Source organism: Amphiura filiformis, chromosome 3, assembly GCF_039555335.1.
Source record: "Amphiura filiformis chromosome 3, Afil_fr2py, whole genome shotgun sequence".
NCBI lineage: Eukaryota > Metazoa > Echinodermata > Ophiuroidea > Amphilepidida > Amphiuridae > Amphiura > Amphiura filiformis.
The window spans coordinates 31,159,979-31,183,394 of record NC_092630.1 but is presented as its reverse complement, the minus strand read 5'-3'; the positions used below and the strand labels follow the sequence as shown (position 1 = coordinate 31,183,394).

Genomic DNA, 23,416 nt, shown 5'->3' with positions numbered 1-23,416 from the left:
AGCACACATGCATGCATTGCAAGGGCGTTTGTCCTCAAACTTGTGGCACAACAGCAAAAAAAATTGTTGTCACTGCCCAACTTGAGATGAACCAAAGCTGGTGATTATAAAGTAACCGTTTAACCAAAGTGTATGAAATTGTCAGATTCTAACACTCATTGTTTCTTTATAGCCATTTTTGTTTAAGATTGAACATTTATGTCTGTCTGCACTTGCTTGTTGTGTTTGAAATACTAACAAAAAATGAATACTATTGTGTAATTTCCAATTGTTTTGACCCTTATAGGAAAGCCATTGCATTGGGGATCAATGAAGGTATATACGTCAGAGATATGCAATCAGGAGAGGTTAGTAGCTGTCTGAATAGAGTCTAGCCAGTAATGTGTATCTGTGGAATCTGTTTCAGGTCGAATTATCTGTTGCCCTATACATTTACTGTATGCATATAAAATACAAGTTTGGCCTATGACTTCCAAGAATGATTTTAGGGCAGGTGGAAGCCAGAAGTAGCTACTACTAGGTCAGATATCTGTTCATTCTGTTGTTACAAAACATCAGTGATGTATATTTGCAAAGAATATGAAAAGCATGGATGGAAAAGTCGAGAAGCAAATTTTGTTCAATTTATATTTGTTGCTGTGCTGTACTGTAATATTGTGGTTAAATCAAACAGAAAGATTCAAAGGAAACTCTGGATCACAAACTGCACCCGTTTACAAAATAGTAGATATTTGATTCAAACTGATACCGTAAAACCTCGTCTATAAGCATATAGAGTGCTTTTGATGAAAGCTAAATTAATTCACACGCCATCCATCAACTAAATTATAATATTATTGAGTTTGAGCAAATTAATTACCGATACAAACATATACAAACAAGTACTATTGTAAGACCAATCTATTGTATTGGCATATTTACGGCTGTCTCATTTCAATTTAGCTTTCATCAAAAACACACTATATGCTTGTAGACGAGGTTTTACGGTATTTGGTAACTAAATGCATTTTGTCTGTTTTCTTTCACAGATCCGTGCAGAGATGGGTCCTCAATCATATCTGCTCAATGAAAATGAACAGCTGTGGAAGAAAGAATTACCGCCAGATGTTGAAGCTATACTCAAGTAAGTAGAATTATTACTTTCTGTCACTACCTGGTGATATGAGTGAACTCGGAAGTAACTCACAAAATTCAGTACAGTTTCCATACACACTGACCTGTGCTTCATGCAATTCGGGTCAGAGACATACCTGTTGTTAGATTGTTTGCGTGATACTGACAGGATTCTGATGAATTCAGAGCTTATTGCAGCTAACTTGTGCAGGGATACATAATCTTATTCAGCTTGTGGGTATTATTTGAATGTAGATTTTGTGTAAATCAGTTTATTGTAAAGACTTAACTAACGTAAAAAACTCATCGCAACTCTTCATGACCTGACTACAAACCATAATAATAATCAGACGACTGACATCGCCATCTTAGACTTCAGTAAGGCGTTTGATGTCGTGCCCCACCAGCGCTTACTGCAGAAGCTTAAGTTTTATGGTATTAGGAATAAAACTTCCCGGTGGATTGAAGCTTTTCTCACCGACCGTCTCCAGAGGGTAAGGGTCAACGGTTGTACTTCAGCCTGGAAACCAGTCCTGAGCGGTGTGCCCCAAGGCACAGTGTTGGGCCCGCACCTTTTCATTTTGTTTATAAATGACATCGCCGATGCTGTTGAATCGACTACAAGACTGTTTGCAGACGACTGCATTATATATAAAGCCATAAATTCGCAAGCAGACGAAAGTTCTCTTCAGTCCGACCTCACACGTCTTGTTAATTGGTCCAAAGACTGGGGCATGAGATTTAACGCATCCAAATGCAAAGTAATGAGGGTGTCCAGGAAAAGACAACCAGGTTCTGCGAAGTATTCTATGATGGGTGAAACCCTGGAAGAAAACTTTGTTCAGAGAAACTTTCATCATTGTTCCAAAACTGTTAAAGAAAACCTGTACCAAACCATTGTTCAACCACACTTGGAGTATGCTTCCGCTGCTTGGAACCCTGGTACGAAGAAAATAAACAAATTCTTCAGAAAGTCCAACGAAGAGCAGCTCGCTTTGTGTGCAGCGACTTTAGGCGAAAAATCAAGTGTCACAAAAATGCTCACCGACCTTAAATGGGACCTCATCGAAACCAGACGCCAGACGCTCCGACTAACTACCCTTCATAAAATCATCAACCAGGACATCGACCTCGGCGCCGACTTATACACCAAGAAGAAAGCCTCCAGATCCAGACGAAGCCACGACAAGCAATTCAAGTGCAACACCACACCTCCACACCCTCCATCCAGTCTTTTTTCCCCGAAGCCATTTCCCTTTGGAACGCCTTCCTCAATCTTCAGTTGACATGCCCACCTCACGCCACCTTCAAGACTTCCATCCAAGACCAAGACCACCAACTTCACAGCCCCCGTTAGACCACCGGACCACTCTCGTCAACTTCCAGTATAGTCCCTGGTGGACTCTTCGGGAGTGATATCTACAAGGTACAAGGTACAAGGTACAAGGTACTTGGAAGAGAGATTGGGGATCTGCTATACTGGTTCCTTCTCTAGCTGCATCCAATAGATGATGAATAGAGTGATTTTACTGGTTGACAGCTTTCATCAAAAGTGGAAACCTGATGATTTCTTTTGTCTTATATGTTTGCAATGTAATATAAGATGGAAGGAGTCCACCTGTGGCCTCCTTTGGCCTTTTGGATGGCTCCTCCATGTCAAATTAATCTCATGCAATTAACTCATTGAATTAAAAATAACTTATTAAATTAAAAATATATCTATGCTTTGTATGGTTTGTTTATGGATATATTATTTTAGCATGGAAATAAATTAAGATCTATATGAAGCCCTCTGATGATGTAGGCTAGAATATCAAATATTGTGAGCAAATAAAACTTTTTTAATGTTAACTTTTCTACCAATGCTTGATTTTGTATGTTATTATTGTTAACCAATGCTTGCATGTTTTATACAGGAATGGTGGTGGCATAGGCAAGGGTGACATCAGGAAGCTAGCCTATTTTGAATCCTCCATTGATCCTGAATACTCAGGAACAAAGGTAAATATAGATGAGATTACATGTAATGTCATGACCAATCAATTGGTCAACAAAAAAAAAAAAAAGCGCAGTGATTTATAGTGCTCTCACGCACAGGCACAATGCCTGACGTTGATCCACAAGCCTCAGCACACTTTACAGGTTGTCGCTGACCACTACGGCCCCACATCATTTCATAAACCATTAAACAACAAATCAGGGACTTTGCTGCTTCAAGAGCGCACACCCTAGACAATCCACAAATAACCTTCGCAACCAGGATCAGCTCCCCGAGTTTCGTACGGGTTACAACGAGACAAATTAGTTCCTTGTCCAGGGGAATTTCAAGCTAACTCAATTTTTCCACGAGAGCGTACTAGGCACCGCCAGGGTTTGAACCCGCAACCTCTCGCACCATAGTCAAACACCTTATCGATTGAGCTAACTTGACTGCTACAACAGTTACTAAAAGAATGCCCAGGAGTGTATGTGTACATCATATTTTTTGAAGACCTTTTTTTTTCCAGAAAATTGCGCCAAATCAGCTATTTAACTCTTCCTTCACTCATTGCACATTAATGTGCAGCATAAATGCACCTACAGACAAATGCCACTCCTTGGTCACAGCACATAAATGCGCCAATGGCACAAGCCCACGGTGGACATCTATGATATGCAAGTGGGAAAACAAATACTACAATCACTTCATACATATTTCAAATAATTATTCCTCATTCCTTATAAACATTTTTAAAGAAAAATACATAAGACAATTGCGGAAACCTTATCCGAGACTCGCAAACTGAATTTTAGACCCTATTAAAGATCTCTGGAGTCACTTTGTGATTTGCATATTCACGGACCTCATCTGGTCTTGCGCCTTTCATTGTTTGGAACAAGGTTGTTCACCTGACCAATGTACCACCTAGGGATGTATTGTTTAATGTAGGGTTTGTAGACTTCATTTTGTGCCTATATGACAGACTGTTTGCCTGATTTGATTGTTCTTACTTTGCACAGCCCAGAGACAAGACCCGTGTAGTGAGATACAGATGTCCACATAACACTGCAGTGCAGGTAAGAAACAAGAGTGTAATATTTGATGTGAGTACAAGCCATCCTGAATGAGCTTCATTGGCTGCCCGTCGCCAAACGCATTGAATTCAAGCTGCTTCTGACACAAGTGCTTTCATGGAACAGCTCCAGTGTATCTCGCGAATCTCATAACCAAAGATGTGCCGCGCAGAATTTTACGGTCTTCTTCATTAGACCTCCTTGATCCACCACGCAGTGTAAAGACTAGTTCTTATGGTCAAAGATCCTTTTCTGCCACAGCTCCAAAACTTTAGAATGCTCTTCCAGCTAGCGTTGGTTCGGCTAACACTCTCCTGCAGTTCAAGTTTCTGTTTGCAAAATAATATTGTCTGATTATTGCCAGGTCTTTGCTATGTGCATCATGCATACATTTTTTGGTTTTGCCATTTTGCTTTTTCCTGAGTTGTACCTTAAGATGTATAATGTGTATATGATATTTTGTCATGTACCTTAAGATTTTTAATGTGTTTGAAATAACGTTTCGTAGCATTTGTATATTTTTTTGCTGCTTTTAACTTTTCTGTTAGCGCATTGAGTTTCCTTGTGGTATTATATGCGCCCTAAAAACGTGTTTATTATTATTATTAATTGAATGATTATTGAGGTTACTTTATGTTGTCATTGGCTTCACATCAGTTTGTATTAACCTTCCTGGCTCTGAAGTTTTGTGAAAAAAAATAAAATGCTTGCACATTTATTGCTTTTCAATATCTGACCGTTTTCAGAGTTTAAAATGAAATTACTTTCAATACACAGCTGTATGAATATTGTGATATTTGATCAGGAATACTTTGTTCTTATGTTAACAACACTATTTGTAGTCCCTTTCAAATGTGGTAATGTTTCAAACCATTTGAGGGAAATCCCAGTAAATAAAAATGTAATGCCATTTCACAACATGCCATAAAACATTACAATTCTTTTTGTTATTAAGGTATACAAATATGCAGAGAAGACAGCACGTGTGGTGTTTGGACCAGACATGGTTATATTAGGACCTCATGAAGACTTCAATATTCTAAGTCTTAGTGGTAAGAAAAATTATTTGACATGTAACCTGCATGTTATACATGAGGCTTAAAAAAAGAAAAGATTGTATTGCCTTTAAAGGTATCCAAAGGCGGGGTAGGTCTGTCATTTTTGTTATGTTTTTAAAAATATTTTACACATGCAATATTAAAAACTGAAAAAATTACCATGCAAAATACAATGGTAAACAATGATTTATCATTTTGTCACTCCATCATTTTTCACAATCCAGATGAACTTGCTCAAAGAATGATCTTTCAGGTTTATCAGGCACATTTTTTTAATATATCAGAGCTATGCGGTACAAATCACACACAGGCAAAACATCTTGCAAATTTTATACCAAATATCTGAAAATTCAAATATGAATAAAAAAGGCATTTGTTTATTTATTATTGGGGTTTTCAAGCTACACAACCTGTAGCTAAATTTGTCAAAATAATCTAATATCAGCATGATAAACATGTACATTCAAAAATATATATCACTTGCTAATATCAGAGAAGGCTCATCTTCTCTGCTAATATTAATACTAATATGATATATTTGGTTAAATCTCACAGCTGGTAAGCCCAAAGTAGAGCGTGCCTTACAGACCATCTGCTTGATGCTTGGTCCTGATTACATCACAGACATTCTGGAGGTAAGTCACTTTGAAATGGTGATTGTACAGCAAACACAAAAATATTTTTTAAACAAATGTGTTCGAAACATGTTTTAGTTTTGTTCGAAATGTTTTTATAACATAGACATTTTGGGTTATATAAATGGCTATAGGCCATACCAAAACAAAATTATGTCAGCATGTTTTGTAACAAGTTTTCAAATTGTTTTTGAATGTTATTAAAATGTTTCACACCCTTTATATAACCTGACATTTGAATGTTTTCCGTAAAATATTTTGTGTTTGCTGATTGGAAGTTCTAGTCAGTGATCATTTAAACATAATATAAAGACATAAAGTACATGATCAGTTACAGGAATTATTTGCACACCCATACCACAAAATAAGCAGTTTAAGACATCTGCAAAAGTAACATACACCCTGTGCCTATAACAATGACCACTACTATAATGATTTGCCTTATTCCATTTACAAATTTTAATTTGTAAAATTTTAATTTGTATGCTTAAAAACATACTACTTACCGCCGAGCTGGTATTATTTTGCACAAGTTTGTATGCACATACTTGACGTCGCACTCGTACGTGCAAGGACTAACTTTTAACAAGAGCACCAATGGCGCTGTGGCTCTACGCTTTTTTTTGTGGGAAAGCAATTGTTCTTGGAGTCGAATGCGCAACAAGTTGGTAGGTCGGTCAATTTTTTAAACCTTCAGTTTGAAAAAATTCCCCACAAATATTCAATACGGTCCTTGAAACTCGATGCGGTGGTCAATCTTCCTCCTCCGCATTATTATTTTTTGCCGCATTACTATTAGTTGCAAAATCTGAAAATAATTCATTATTGTGCAAATTACTACTGAACCAGCAAGAATAATTTGTTCTGCAAAATTTTAAAATCCCTTTTTTAGTATTTGAAGCTTTCAACAACTATAGAAAGCCTTGGCAACTATTAGAATTCATCTAAATTGACCTCAGTCGACCCGAAATGACCTCCCAAAAATTTTGCTCTAAATGGTGACCTCAGATGACCCCGAAATGACCTTCTAAAAATTTGACTTCAAATGTTGACTGTACCCACCAAGTTTCATGCCCATACGACAGTTTTAGTAATTTGACCTCAGGTGACCCCTGGCTGACTCGAAATGAGCTTCCAAAAATTTGGTTCTAAATGTTGACTGTACCCACCAAGTTTCATGCCCATACGACAGTTTTTGCTAATTTGACTTCAGATGACCCCTGGATGACCTCTGTTGACCGTGACCCACTATCCAATACAAACTTGTTCTGTGCGACCCTACAAAATTAGGCTCCAAATGTTGGCCGTGCCCACCAATGCCCATACAACATTTTTAGCAATTTTACCTCAGATGACCCCTGGGTGACACCGGTTGACCCTGAAATGACCTTCCAAAAATTTGACTCCAAATGTTGACTGTACCCACCAAGTTTCATGCCCATATGACAGTTTTTGCTAATTTGACCTCAGATGACCCTGGATGACCTCAGGTGACCTTGACCCACTAACCAATACAAACTTGTTCTGCCTGGGGTCAAGATGCACCCACCAAGTTCGAGGAACATGCGACCCCACAAAATTTGGCTCCAAATGTTGACTGTATCCAGTTTCATGTTCATACAACAGTTTTTAGTAATATGACCTCAGATGACCCCTGGGTGACCCCAAAATGACCTTCCCAAAATGTTGATTCCAAATGTTGACTGTACCCACCAAGTTTCATGTCCATACGACAGTTTTAGTAATTTGACCTCAGGTGACCCCGGATGACCTCAAAATGACCTTCCCAAAATTTGACTCCAAATGTTGACTGTACCCACCTAGTTTCATGCCCATACGACAATTTTTAGTATCTTCCCAAAATTTGACTTTAAATGTTGACTGTACCCACCAAGTTTCATGCCCATACGAGTTTTTAGTAATTTGACCTCAGATGACCCCTGGGTGACCCCGGATGACCTTCCCGAAATTTGACTCCAAATGTTGACTGTACCCACGGTTTCATGCCCCTACAACAGTTTTTGCAAATTTGACCTCAGATGACCCCTGGATGACCTCAGGTGACCTTGACCCACTAACCAATACAAACTTATGCTGGGGTCAAGATGCACCTAGTACCAGGGATCTATACGATGATTTTGTTTTTTTGGGTGGATCACCGCGCCGCATAGGCATTTTACACATAAAATACACATATCCCACACACAACGCAATTGAATAACAGACCGGTACTGCACAGTGCCGCTGGTTACCAGTTGTTCTCATTTATGTAATCAGCAATTGGAGCCTACAAAATGTGGTGCATTTATAGTGTACGGTACTATTATGTGATATCGAATTGACACAAATTTTACGGTAACAAAATCAGTCATACCCAGAAAGGATAAAATTCGAATTGAGAAAATATTGTATGTGTGACTTGTTGTACTAAAGATGCATCCACCCACCAAGTTTGAGGAACATGCTTCCCCTACTATGCTAGTGCTCTGATGATAACACTCCGATCGCCATGCAATCTAAGTTTTGTAGGCCAGTGGGACAACGGAATCACTACGTGAACGAGCTACTACTACACTAGTCTCTAGAGAAGAGGCAGACACAGACAAACAAACAGATTCTAGTGAATTAAATAGTGATGATCAGTTGTAGCAGCTACAAATTTCGAGCGCTTGTCAGGGGTCAAACCCCTCCATTTATATTTCCCCACTTTTTATCAAAAATTGAACCCCCACCCTTATGCAGTGTTTGTGACCAAAGCTTACAGCATTACTTTATCAAATTCGAAGACTGAACATCGGCGCTATCGCCGCTTTATACAGTCACTTCCGGGTCCATTTTATCACTATCTGCGCCATCAATCCATTTCAGAATCCAAATTGATGCAGAATTTATCCTCATCTATCAAACACTCGTGATTTTCTTATTCATCTGAAACATTTGCGACATAATATTGGCAAAACTGCAATCATCTTTCGAAAAGATACGACTTTAGATTGTTTACAGCATTACTTTATCAAATTCGGAAGACTGAACATCGGCGTTTCATACAGTCACTTCCGGGTCCATTTTATCATTATCTGCGCCATCAATCCATTTCAGAATCCGAATTGATGCAGAATTTATCCTCATCTATCAAACACTCATGATTTTCTTATTCATCTGAAACATTTGCGACATATTAAATGTTGGCAAAACTGCATCACTGCAACTGCATCGAAAAGATACGACTTTAGATTGTTTATCATAAAGTAACACATGGGCAAATGGGCAAAAGGCTGAGATACCTGTGAGATCCTGAATACATGAATACGTCAGTCTATACTCTCTACACGGCCGCTGTGGTTCGGATCGCTCCACTTCTAGTGTGAGCGAAAGCGGCCAAAGCGGCTGATGTAGAGACTGAAAATTATATTCATTCATAAAACTCACGGCGTCGATTCTACTACAGGTGACGTCGTATGAATTGAAAACATCAGCAAATTAATTTTTGACATTTTCTTTCCAGATTTATGAAGAAAATATGAATGTTTTTCAACAGATCATCAAATTACTTTATTATATTTTTTTTTCAATTGGTAGCGTTACCCCTACGCTTTATAATTATATATTGCTCACACGCTTTTTAGAAACCCACCCTATATTCCGCAAAATTGTAATTTTTACAGATTTTCAGAATTCCCAACCCACGCTGTAGAAAGCGTGCCAGACAAACAATGATAATGAATAGCCAGATGTGACCTTCGCTGTCGAGACGTTGTTTTCAGGGTTGTCAAACCAGCGATTTGGTAACCCAATTAGGCGACTTTTGAAGATTTTCCCGGGACAATTTCCTGCCCCATAGAATACAAAGGGTAAAAGAAAAAATTGGGCGACTTTTTCGATTATTTGACCTGCGATTCGGGCTGAATTTTTTGGCAACCCTGGTTATTTAGCGTTCATTTAATTAAATTACTACGCCGCTGGTCTCTAAATATTTTGAAGTGTTGTCCCATGGTAACAAAACTCCCGAGAACTCAATAAACAATCTGGACAAAGGAATCATCCAATCACGTTTCTATCCATGTGAGATCACCGCAAAAATTCATGATAAAAGGTCACTTTCCCAAAGAAAAATAGTGCAATCCGTCAATTCCCGCCATGATCTCACAACTTAAATTACTCAGACCAAAATAATCTCTAGCGCATACAGGGAACCAAGCAAAACGATAGAAATGACTTGTTTCTCATGACGACTTTTGACTTTTCTCACTTCAAAATAAGTACTTTCCCCACCCCAAATTCACTTCTAAAGGAGTGCAATCGATTGCTAAATAACTAAGCAAACCTTGGAATGTAATTTCAAAGCCAAATATCATTAACAAAAGAAACCTTAGCATAAAAAGCAAGAACGCAAGTGGCCAAAATTTGTAGCAAAAATACAGTCCTCACTGACTACAATGACTAAGGCTCACTAGCTCCGCTAAGAGCCAAAAAGGACTATGCAAATCATTACAAAGCTGGCTTTTATGTAGCAATTCCATTATTGTAGAAATTATCCTGTTATAATAAATAAGTTATTTTTGAGGTTTTGAAAATGGTTAAAAAGCATTGGACCTCAACCATTGTGTGAAATAACATTAATATTATTAATTTCTTCCTAACTGAGCAATAGATCACTTAAAGGCCCATTCAGTGATTTGCTCATCCGGACGATCGTAAAAATCATCAAAATTCAGATTTTGGTACCTTTGTAATTGGCATAGATGTGCTAACATAGCCTGCTAGTGGTTCGGTCGAAAGCCGTGTATTTTAGACAAAATAAAGCATTTGCATGATTCTGGACTTTTGATACTGACAGTACAAAAAGTCCGACTCGAGATCGAAAGAAGCTCACTCTCCACGTACCAACACGCGTTGCGTATTGTTTCTACTACTTATTACATCAGTAGCTACTATTTTAAACAAAATACACAATTTTAACTTTTTTTCATATTTGAATTGACCGTTAGTTTGCCTCGGTGACCTTTAATTGCTTATTTTGTTTTCTACTACAAAATTGTAGCTTAAAAGCGTCTGTTTTAAATCAATTTAGACTCTACTTCCCCGTGTTAGAAACACTGGACTAGGAAGTTTTTCCAGTCGATTGGTGGCGCACTGTACGAAAATCTCGATTTTCTCAGAGTTGAAGTAGAAAACCTTTCTAAAACTTCTGTTTTTGACTAATTTGTCGATGTATTCAGGGAAAAGTGGTTTATTGAAATTCTGTAGACTTATTCTTTATTTCTAAGCAACTCTGACAAATTTCCATTTTTTTTAATGTTCCTGTGAAATCACTGAAAGGGCCTTTAATGGGCCCTTCAGGGGCTAATAGCGTCCTGTCTTAAAAAAAGGTCACTCTAAATGAATGTGAAATTACTTATAGTGTTGTTGACATTTCAGGTGGAAACATCAGACCATGCCAGACTGAAAATAAGAATGGCTTTCAACAATCACTTTGAGGTGAGTGATTTCTGTTATGCTTGAATTAGGGATATAAGTTTTAAGTCAGTTTCAGAACAGTGGCCATTTGAGATTGGAGTAAGATTTTGTTTTTGACTCAAAGGCTGACAGTGAAATTGTTCACTTGCAATTAGTTACCTTATCTTTATATTCATATCAACTTTTTGGAATTGTTTGGCGTGAGATACTGTAGAATAGTGGCGTACTGGGACTGTATTATTGTTTGCTGACAACAAGTGTTCATTTTTGGCCCAGGGCGCTTGAGGATCTAAAAAAAGTGGGAGGGGATGAGGACAACAATATATTTTGACGATATGTGAGATTTTACTACCTTGCCCTGAGAGCGTGAGAGAGTGTCTGTATGCATGAGTCTCATGCTAAAATAGTGTGCGAGTTGACAGCCCTGATCAGGACTCCATCATGTCTCCGCGAAATAAGCTAATATAAACAAATTTCTAGCACAAAATTTTAGTTTTGATAAAAATCACTTATATGGATTTATCCAAAATTCTGCTGCCACCATCCCTAGACTCTTATTATAAATATTTGTTTGTATCTATTTATGTTTCTACCAATAGGTTGAGCCAGGAGACAAAGCAGGGGAGGAGGCTATATTCTCTGTGCCTGATTTCATAGGGCATGCATGCAGGGAAGTTGGTAAGTGGCTATCTCAGTACCATTAAAAACATTACACAAAAGTTATTGGTCATGGTTTTGGATTATTAACACTGATCTAACATTGTTCACAGTGGCGTGCGCAGCACATTGAAAGTGGGGGGGGGGCAGGTTGTTCAGTTCCCCTGAATGGAGTCTGATTAGAAGTGTAAGATGTAAGAAATGACTGATTTCCCCGAAAATGACTGATTTCCCGAAAATGACTGATTTCCCCGAAAATGACTGATTTCCCCGAATGACCAACAAAGTGGGGGCTGTTGCCCCCTGCCCCCCCCTTGCGCACCCACTGATTGTTCATTGAAGGAGTGATTTGAATTCATTTGACAACTTGAAGTAAATGAAGAATTGAACTTTTGTTTACAACACATAAAGTTGTTCACCTTACATTTTCGGTTGTTTACACTACAACCTTCGTTGATCGATTTGACGCCGGACTCTTTGACTTGTGACGTCAGAACTGGATCGTAGACTCTTGCTAAGTTGTAGGTTGTAGTGTAAATAACCGAAAATGTAAGGTGAGCAACTTTATGTGTTGTGAACAAAAGTCCAATTCTTCCATTTATTTGATCACCAAAAAAGATGAACTTTCATGATAACTTCTGGAAGTATTGTGAAAAAATTTTGCTAAGAAACAATGAAAATGAGCACTTTCCACATATTTTGGAGAAAATTTTGAAACAGTACTCCTTTTGTATTAAATAAATTTCTGAAATTTGTTACACATAACTAAACCTAAAAGACTGAATATGCTGCCCCTGTATACAGCTAAGACACCTTATCATATTTATTCTTATATTTAGAGAATAAGGGTATTGTTTTTAGCAGCTGTCGTGCATCTATCGTCTCATATAACACAGGCGACATCATTATTTTAAGCCGAGTTGTTTCACGCCAAAAATAATGATGTTGCCTGTGTTATATGAGATGATAGATGCATGACAGTGACTAAAAACAATACCTTTATTCTCATTATTAAATACTTCAATTCAAATAAAAATAATAAGCAAAAGTGTACAGAATTTTAATAAATTAAATCCTACATTTTACAAGGAATTACCTAGGGTTTAGAATTGATCAGTCCCGTTGTTGCTATGCCTCTGATTGGTTCAAATAGTCCGTACATGTTTCACTTCGACTCACATGCACTGAACTGTGTTATATCATGTAATATCACACAGGTAAGAACCAAAAAGATTGCAGGAACTTTCTCAAGTGTTTAAGAATTTGAACCATGTACAAGTGGTGGCTATACTCAGTGAATCTGGTAGATATAAGATGGATGGGGTTTGATCACCTATACTTGAAAATGTCCATTATTTTCTATCTTTTCTAACAGGTAGTCGAATACGCGGAGCTGTGTCTCGAGTCAAGTTTGATGAGTTTCATAAGCACTCCATGGAGCTTCTCAAAGTAGCTGTATTTGGCGCAACAGACGATGGCAAAGTCAAAGACAGATTGAAATTTTCTAACCAACTGGCAAGTATCATTTTGTTTGATTAATTACATGTATTAGTCTGTCAAGGTTTCATACACTCTTTGATAGCGAGATCCAATCAGAGCAAACGTTAGAAAAATGCGAAATATGCATTGATTGTGTATATTGTGCACTCCGCGTACTACGCGCAGTGTTTCGCGCGCGTTCACGTCGCGTCGGATTGATTCATTTTTCGGGCAGGTTGATGCATTTATATTTCTTTCTATTTTCCAACATATTTAGTGATAATTCGTTATAAAAACAGAAAAATCACACATTTTTCTTTCTTCTCGTGTATGAAATAGGTTCGGGCTCGTGCATTAGATGCATCAACATCAGCACGCGTGCATTATTTTGTCTAATTTCTCTCCCAACAAGTAATACACGTTCATTAACCTATAATTAATGTATATTGCAAACAAGAATTGACAACTTATTATTCAATTTTTGGTAGACAAATCCAAAGATTTAAAACTCATGTTTCTTAGCTTTCGATTGCAGGATATGCCATCTTGATCACAGGTGCTTTATACAGGCTCACTGCATCTCCTGCGGGAACTGGTAGTCTCGTTCCTACGATGTGATGTGTGCTTAATCAGTGAGTGGTATACATGGTCAAGAGAATACATTCCAACCTTTGATATATCCCTGATCCATGATGACGCATAAATTATGAAATTGTTTTAATCCGATCTGCTGTTGGGCTGAATCGGGTATTTTGAATTTTCAGGTTGTCCCTCAGGGCTCTAGTTTCAGTGGAGCTAGATTTCATTCATAGCAAACAAATGTCAAATAAATCTTTTGTATTATCATTTTGTAGGTTATCACAAATGTTGATGTGCAAGGCATAGAGCCAGTTGACCTAACCATGAAGGATAGCTTACTCAAGTCAGTACAAATGGCTATTGAAATTGCCACAAAGTAGGTAACACGCCAGCTAACAAAATCATTGTAATTACTTATACAGACCTCAAAAATATCATGGTCTTTCAAGGGTATGTTTTGTACAAAATGTTGATGGCCCTGCAAGAAATCCAGGGGACATCCCATATTTTTAAGGGCATTTGGCCTGTATGAGGCATGGATGTGTGTAAAATAAAAGACTACAACCACAATGAGTTAATTGTAACTGCATGTTTTCTCTCTCTATCTCTCTTTCTCTCATACACATATGGACACACATTCCTATTTCACATTAGTAAAACCCATGAAATTTGTTTTCATTAAATGATAACTCTATCAAAGTTTTACTTTGAAACCCCCTTATACTATCATGCCAACCTTTTCTTTAATAGTTCTGTTGAGAGAGCAGCAGTTCATGATGCCAAGAGAAAGGAACAGCAAGCATTTGGCCTCTTGGAGAGGCAGAAACTAGTGAATGAGAAAGAAAATGAAAAAGCAAGGACCAAATTGTTTGAGTTACAAGCTGAAGCGGCAGCGGTGGAGTCGTCAGGTCAAGCCAAGGCTGAGGCACAGGTATTATATATTCCATGAAGGCAATTTCTAATACTATATAGTCCATTTGGTTTCCACGAGCGAGTGACATCAGTACTTTGTCGGAGTTACTTTGTAGGTACTGATGTACCACCTTGGATCGCATGTGTGAACAAACACACCAGTTTTGAATCAACCCCGGGGGGGCACTCCCACTTTGGAGGTGACGCGTATGTAGGGCTGTTAAGACCCTCTTTTTCAGCGTCGCTGTCACCCAAAGACCCCATAGTTTTTTACGAACACATGCTCTGTCACCCGAAGACCCCCTATTTTTCCATTTGATCTCTCACCCAAAGACCCTTACAAGTTCAATTTGAACAGCAACTTTCATTTATCACTGATTTTGTTACTTATTTTGAAAAACAAAGAAATTTGAGGCCATTTAGAACTAGAAATTTGATTTTCGAGGTTTCTGTGGCGCTGTTTTGGCTCTCACCCAAAGATTCCATAAAAAAAAGGGTCATGTTCTCACCCAATGACCCCATATTTTTTACATTTTGCTCTCACCGAATGCCAAAAATCATGCTCTCACCCAATGACCCCATATTTTTTACATTTTGCTCTCAACGAATGCCCCTTACTGCGAAAGTGCCAGCCCTACACCTATATCCATTTCATATTGAAGTGCCCTCCCCCCCCCCGGAGTCAACATGTGCTATTTAATACTACGCGCAATGAAGCACGCACTGATGTTACACTTGAGGAAGCCAAATGGACTGTAGTTGTAGTCCAATGGAATGATGAGCAAAAAGCGATGAATCAATTCATCACAATATCAGTGCTTAACAGCATGGTTTTTTGTAAATACATGGCAAGAGAAAATGAAATGTTTAGTTGAATATTTCTTTATCATCATCAAAATCACAACATTGGTATATTACCATTTCTTACTAGTACCTTAGTGATAATGCCCATGTGAATAGTTGAGATGCTTTGCATGTCCACATCTAAAATCATCAATTCTATGATAGTAAGCACATTTGCACATGATCCCTCATAGTGCGAGGGCTCATAAAAAATGCCTTGTGCTGTATATCATATATTCAAACATAGATATTGTTCTTATTATATATAGGCTACTGCAGAAAGGTTGCTGATAGAGGGTCAGAGTGCTATAGAGAATGCCCGTTTGAAAGCACAAGCAGAGGAAATCATGCATACAAGCGAGCTTGAGATTCAGTCTGATATGAGACACAATGAGTTGGCTTACGTCAAAGAGTCAAACCACCTGGAGATATCTAGGGCACAACAGCTTTCTGATATTGAGGTAATTGTATTTGTTGATATAGAGCAGGAGTTCATACATACACGCTATGTAACGGCGCACATGATTGGTCGAGAGCCGGGCATAAACAGCGTTTATGCCCGGTGTCCCGGATGTGCGATCGCCGGATAGGAAAAATGAAGGAAAATCATGATTTTTAATAATGTTACTTGTAATTTTTTGTTATTATTTTGATGAAATAAGAATCACAAAATGTTCTGGTATGTATGAACGGGGTAGCGGCCCCTCGGGTATAAACAACCGTTTAGTAATGAACATATATTAATGAACCCCTAATTCTCAATAGGCAGCCTGCAGGCAAGATTTGGCCTGTTGATCAATTGTGGTTGAACCTTGAATAGCAAAACAAGGTATTTCGCCCTCAAACACAGATCTTTCTGATGAATTTGGCCGTTCATGGCCCGTGTGCAAATGCAATTGAGAACTCCTGATAAGGCAAAAAAAATAATGGTTTGTCTCAAAGCTCACGAGTGGTTTGAAAACAAATGCGAAATACGATTTTTTTATTTTATTTTTTTATTCCCGAATTTTTTCATGGTATTTGGAGAAAAAAATCTGATTTTTGCCGAATTTTTCTGGAAAAACTAAAAAAAAAAAAAAAAATTGAAATAAAAAAAAATTCTGCATTTCTTTTTTTCCAAATCTCACGATTTTACAAATGCGCGCGCGATCTTTGAGACAAACCTTTTTTTTTTGGCCTAAAGAGTAAACAGCAATAGTATGACTATGTAGTATAATATTGTGTGTATTTCTCAGACATGTACTTTATTCAGGTTCTGTCCTGATACCTTTCAACAGCTTATCGGAAATCTTTAAACAATTAGTTCATAAAGATTCCATGTGCAGGAAGCAAAAACACACAACCAATCACATCATGGTAACAGGGTGTTTGATGAGTGCACACACCAATTATGTACAGTGTTGCTCTTGATGCAGCATATTGAAAGCGGTGTCCACTGCATGGTCACATACCTAGGCCTCAAGGAAAAACAGATGATTAATTGTGTTTTTAACGGATTGAGTGTCCCAGGTTAAAGAAGAAATAAAACAAACAAATAAACAAACACATTCAAATTGCCAGAAATTGGTTGGCTGAAATTGTTTTGATTTGTACATGATTGGTGTTTTTAGTTAAAGTTCTCCTGAAAAGGTCTCTTGAGAAAGACAGATGGACACTGGAAAGTACCGGTATTATATTATAAGAAGGGGAAAGCAAAGCAGTAACAGAGGGAAACTAGAGGGAGAGCGTGGTCTAATGGTTAGTGCATGAGGTCCCGGGTTCAATTCCCGACGGTGGCAATTTGCTGGGATATTGACTTGGAAAAAAAAGTCTGAAATTAATTGGCAACTTCTGTAGATTAAATTCAGACTTCCGCTCTCCCCATGGTTCATTTAGAATTGGGTAAATGAATCATGAAAGTACTCCGTCTTTCGGAGGGGACGTTAAGCCGTCGGTCCTGTGTGCAGAGTGCCATACCTGTACATGTATTTCGCAGCCAGTTTCGAAAAGAGTAGGGTGTTAACCTCCGACTGTTCCCAACCTGTCCCGGTGTTCAAATGGACCCCAATGGAAATAAGCTTCAATAGAGGCTTTCTTGGGTTATCCAGGGTTGTCCGAACCAGAACAAATCAAATCAAAATCAAAATCTAGAGAAGGTATTGGTAAAACAAAGAGGTAAAGAATTGTCTTCTAATTTTATGTATATCTGCTCTCCATCATAGCATTGAGCCTTCTTATTCAATGGGTGCGTCTTGTTAAGAATTCACGTAATTTGATTGGTTTTCGGTGTATAATATCTCACAATAGTTGATAGTGATATTAGTCAGGCGTCGCCGCCACGCAACGGCGGCACGCTTGTTGCTCCTCAATGATCGCGCGATAATGCGTTCACGTAATACCGTGCAAGAACTAAGAACGTGATTCGGCGGCTTAGATGTTCGTGATGGTTTCGTTCATTTAAAACAACAGGGATGTCCTCACAAACGTAACTTTATTTTTTTCTGAAAAAAGGCAGTTTTTCTGGCAAAAATTACATTAAAACTGAATAAGAATGAGAATAAAAGATAGATTTTGTCTTTTGCCTATCAATATCGTGTCATAATGGATGGGGTGGCCAATATTTTTATCGTAGTGGATACCGGCTGCGCTGGCATCCACTAATATTGGCCAGCCCATCCATTATGACACGATATTGGATAGGCAAAAGACAAAATCCTATCTTTTATTCTCTAACTCTTTTACACAAAGGAATGCAACTTCATGAATAGTAGGAAAGTTCCATATGTGCCTAATTCATGCAACAATTTAGTAGAGAAGTATACCACCACTTGAAATTCATTTCTTGTGTTGTTCCAATCCTTGACTATATATCTTTGCTTATTTTATCTTTACACAGGGCACTAAGTTTAACGAGATAGTGAAAACTCTTGGTACTGACACACTCAATGCTATTGCTGTATCTGGACCTAAAATGCAGGTATGCTTCTGTCAGTACACATATGAAAGCATGCAGATAGATGACAGTATCACTTGTAATATCATATGTGTCGTAAATATCTTAGGTCATCTAATATAACTATACTACTTGTCACCTCAAGATGAGCCGTAAACTCGGCAAATTGTATTCTGAGATACAGTGCAAAATATGTGTGAAGGTCGTATTCATACAAAATGTAGGTGTCTCAATTAGGCGCGACATGTTTCTCATTTGATAGCGTTTAAACCAATCAATAATCCTATTGCTGAAGAGGATAATATTAAATCTTCTACATATAGAATCAGTAAATAGCTCTAGTCTGTGTTTGCTTTGGCTAAATCCTGTTCAAGTGGTGGGTTACAATTGTATTGTATTTTGTCTAGGTATGTATAACCAACAATAATAATGAGAGGACATTCCTGAACCTCGTTGACTTGGGGATGATTTGAAATGACCACCATTTATGACTTGATTACCAGCAAGGTGGAAAAAGAGACACACATAGAACTGAAAGGAGAGCATTTTATTGAAGGAGCAGAGTTCAACAAAACATAACCCTGCTTCTGGATATCGTTTGAAGTCAAATGATATACTAGTTTAAAGCTTATGATATATATTTTCTAAACACAAAATAAAACAAAATTGACCGTGGGCCGACTTTACGGCTGATTCGTAGTGTTCAGTCACATATGTAAAAAATCTTTCCGATTTTGCTGTCTCTACACACAACATATTATGCTGTGATTCCTAAAACGGTGTGCAAGTTTGAAAGTTATACAACCTAAAATGTGCAGTCACTAGTATACAAATCTCAAGGTGAACAACAGTATAGTCAACTTCAATTGATTGTCTTTGCTTCAAGTCTTTGCAGAAACACGCTTGCACCCTGATGGAACTATTGTAGAAAAATGCCAGCCAATTTAAATTCAAACATTTACTAGGGTTAAAACCCAAATTGTGAATAAAATAGGGTGGTCCAAAAGTGTAGTTACACACTTTCAAAGAGTAATTTTTCATAGTTAGATAGAAAGAAGGATCTGTTAAAATGCTTTTTAAAAGGGCATTTTGTGATCCACAGCCTCATCCCCCCACTTTTTCAAAAAAAGTTGAGAATTTTATACCACTGGAAACCTCTGGCTATATAATGTTTATGTACCAAAAATTTCTTGCAGATTAATTCGTTTAGCAAAAATATAGTCAAATTTGAATTTCGTTCTGGTATACCAGAGCAAAATTACAACAGTGGCCTATGGAGCAGTGCAATACACATAATCATGCATAACTCGTAAACGCAAAATCGAAATCAACTGAAATTTTGGGAATAAGCTTTTTTTGTGGATATCTACTAAAAATGTCATAAAAAGAGGATGCTAGGATCACGAAATCCTCCTTTAAGATTATGTTAATAATTGGGAATAGGCACTCATGAACAGGGTTTTCTTTAAGCATTTTACTGAAGGGGTATTTTCAAATTTTTTTGACCCTTTCAATTGTGAATTTTTCCTCTGAAGGAGTCAAAAACATTGCCCAAGGGGTATTTTTATAATATTATTTTTGAAAACATTTTTAACAATATGTGTGTTTTTGGAGCCATATCCGGATTGGGGTGGTGGGGGGATCTCCCCCAATATTTTGCCAGGGGGATCCCAATGTTGACGCCTGTATGTTTGTTTCTGCACATTTTTGCGCGCTTCTCGCGAATTTATTCCACTTTTGCAACATATTTCAACAGTTAAGCTTCAAAATGGCAAAATTTGTTGTACCATAAACTTATTCTTTCTCCAAAAGGTGCTGGATTCACTATACTTCAAGACACACCCCCCCACCCCGAGTCAAAAAGAAATCTACGCCACTGTTTGGAGCAGTGGCGGATCTAGAGCAGTCAGAAGGGGGTGGGGGCAATTTTAGAAGAAAATAATAATATTTAAAGATGCCCCCTGAGAAGTAAGAAACTTTTGCAAAATGAAGACCCAATTGAAGCAATTTGGTGGATCATTTTGGCAATATTAATGTGTACAATTAGTTTTAAAAAGCCGAACATTTGTGAAATGAGCAGTCCATGGAGTCTTTCGTGGACGGCAAGTTTTCCCTATTATGGTAGGCCTATAAATTGTGTTAAACATAAATTGGCAAATGTCGAAAGCAGAAGTGAAAGTGGCCATTTGTTTATCAACTACGCAGGGTGATGTACCCCCTTAGAACTTGGAAAATTTTGCGAAATGTATACCTAATTGAAGCGATTTGGTGGACCATTTTGGCACTATTACTGTGTAAAATTTAAATTTGAACAGTTGAAAAGCCGAAAATTGTGAAATGCCGGTCCATAAAGCCTTTCGTTGTCCTACATATCGGGAGTATAGGTCCTATGCCAAAAGCCGAGAATAAATACACAATATCAGGTGTTTCTCTATTCAATTTTTTTCTATTTCTCTTGCAATATCTGAACGCGTACGTTTTCAAGATTTTGTACGCATTGGACTTTGGAACTAGGGATTTGAAGGAGTCAGAAAAGTGCCTGAAAGCGTAAATACGTGTGTTTTGTGCGTTAAAGAAAACCCTGCTCGTGAATTATTGAATTGGCGTCCATTTTAAGTCAAACGGTACAAAAGATGTTAATTGATAATATGTAAAAATATTTTGAAATAGACTTTCAAACTATACATGTATAAAAAACTATGAGAAACTAACCTTTGAAAATGTGTAACAAGGTATTTGGACCACTTTGTATATCAGTGAACAGGTTTTCAATTGACACAAAACTGTTTTCTTTTCTTTTGATAGGTTGAGCTACTTGAAAGTCTTGGCATTGAGACAACTATAATCATGGATGGCAATAATCCTTTCAACTTAATACAGACAGCAGGTGGTTTGGTGGGTGATATATCTGCTTATGCTAAGTAATGTATGCAAGTACCAGTGATGCCAATGCCGCGCCTTAGGCGCACAATTGGGCTACTTGGCGATCACTTGCCGCTACTCAAAAAAGCGTGCCGCTACTTGCCTAAAATTGGGCTACTTTTGCCTGTGTCAGGGCGCGGCAGTAATTTGATGTATTTTCCTTTCAATTTAGCCGATTTATAAAGGTTTTGAGTCTCAAAAGCTCCAAATTGCAATTACAATGGGTTTTGTGACCATTTATTGATCGGTCGGTAACTTCCCAGTAAGTACCGGAAGTTTTAAAGTCAAGTGCTTTTCCGCCCAATTGGGTGATTTGCATTCTAAATTCTGATAAATCAGCCCAAATATCCGGTATTGGGTGCTTTTTTTGGAAGCTTAAAAATGCGCCGCGCCTTGACGCTGAAAAGTTTTGGCAACACTGGCAAGTACTAGCATAAGAAGGCTGGAATACGGCTGGGAGACTGGGGTGTGCTACTAGGTAAAATGAAAGGGTCTGCTCCTGATACCAGATATATTAAACAGTTGTTTTTTTTTATTTAAAAAATATTATCCTTGTTGACACAAGTCTATTAGCATTCAAAATCTTGAGTATGGGCTAAGAGTTTGCTCATAATGTTAATATTTTATATTAAGTTTGATAATTGTTATAAAAGGGAATAGAAAATGTTTTTTCCACAATGCATAACCTGAAATAAGTGATTTGCTCATCCGGACAATCGTAAAAATCATCAAAATTCAGATTTTGGTACCTTTGTCATTGTCATAAATGTGTTAACATAGCCTGCTAGTGGTTCAGCTGAAAGCCGTGTATTTAAGACAAAATCAGGAATTTACATGAATCTGTAATTTATATACTGACAGTATCTAAATTAGCTACATGTATTTGAATGGGACTTCAACTTTGTCAATACTGCTGTTTTCTTCGTTTTTTGCCAAATTATAATTTTTGAACACTTTGGCTGGGATCACAGAATAGGTCTTTAAGGATTAGGCTAAAGCTAGGTTTCATGTGGCAAAATAGGATAATATTCTGCTGTATTTGTCTGGAATCATAGTAGATAGATTTAGGAAGAGAAATATTTAACATGGGCAGCATTTTGTTGTTCACATGACGTAACACTACCAATATGACCACTAACAAATCATAGAGCATGTGGAATTAATTGGTGGCAGTGGGGTAACTAGGGGGGGCAACATGCCCTGGGCGCTACCGTTAGGGGGGCGCCAAATTGACCAATTCAGCATCGATTCTGCGCCCCTCCAAGTGATGAAAGTCAAAATTTTCGCACGCGTCAAGCGCATTTCAGCACAAAATCAATTGAAAGAACATTTTAAGACCGATATTCAACTTCTAGTAACCAAAATTAATTAGTGGTAGGCCTTATTTGTCCAAGAATTAAAAATTCTCGGGGGGGCCAATTTTGTTTCATGCCCCGGGCGCTACCAACCCTAGTTACGCCACTGATTGGTGGATTTGTTTTTTTCAGGTGAGGTTACTAGTTTTCCAATTATTAATTTGTATAGTTTGTAACTATAGGTCTGTGGGTGTTGTTGCAGTTCCTGTTATAAGGATAGTGATGGTACTGGTAGTGTCAATTTCAGATCATGAGAGAAACTATTTCTAGTAGATATATTTAAACATCTTGTAGGGAAAGTTTGCCTTATATAATGTATATTTTCACTTGATTATGATAGTTTTAATCATGGCTAAATTATTATAAAGATTATAAGTCTGGTGTTAAAGGCCTAAGAAAACCAACTGTTCAATTGGTGTA

At 37.7% G+C, this 23,416-nt stretch overlaps 1 protein-coding gene across 1 annotated transcript in view; it reads left to right on the top strand.

Moving 5' to 3' along the window:
• Positions 1-23,009, top strand: part of LOC140148362 (major vault protein-like) — a 40,767-nt gene extending 17,758 nt beyond the window's left edge. The window contains exons 13-26 of the mRNA XM_072170287.1: positions 287-347; positions 1,029-1,123; positions 3,030-3,114; positions 4,114-4,170; positions 5,123-5,219; positions 5,781-5,860; positions 11,279-11,338; positions 11,917-11,995; positions 13,350-13,489; positions 14,308-14,408; positions 14,783-14,963; positions 16,057-16,248; positions 18,663-18,743; positions 21,525-23,009. Of these exons, the coding sequence (XP_072026388.1) occupies positions 287-347; positions 1,029-1,123; positions 3,030-3,114; positions 4,114-4,170; positions 5,123-5,219; positions 5,781-5,860; positions 11,279-11,338; positions 11,917-11,995; positions 13,350-13,489; positions 14,308-14,408; positions 14,783-14,963; positions 16,057-16,248; positions 18,663-18,743; positions 21,525-21,644 (1,429 nt within the window). The 3' untranslated portion in view covers positions 21,645-23,009. The remainder of the gene's footprint in view (positions 1-286; positions 348-1,028; positions 1,124-3,029; positions 3,115-4,113; positions 4,171-5,122; positions 5,220-5,780; positions 5,861-11,278; positions 11,339-11,916; positions 11,996-13,349; positions 13,490-14,307; positions 14,409-14,782; positions 14,964-16,056; positions 16,249-18,662; positions 18,744-21,524) is intronic.
• The last annotated feature ends 407 nt before the right edge of the window (positions 23,010-23,416 follow it).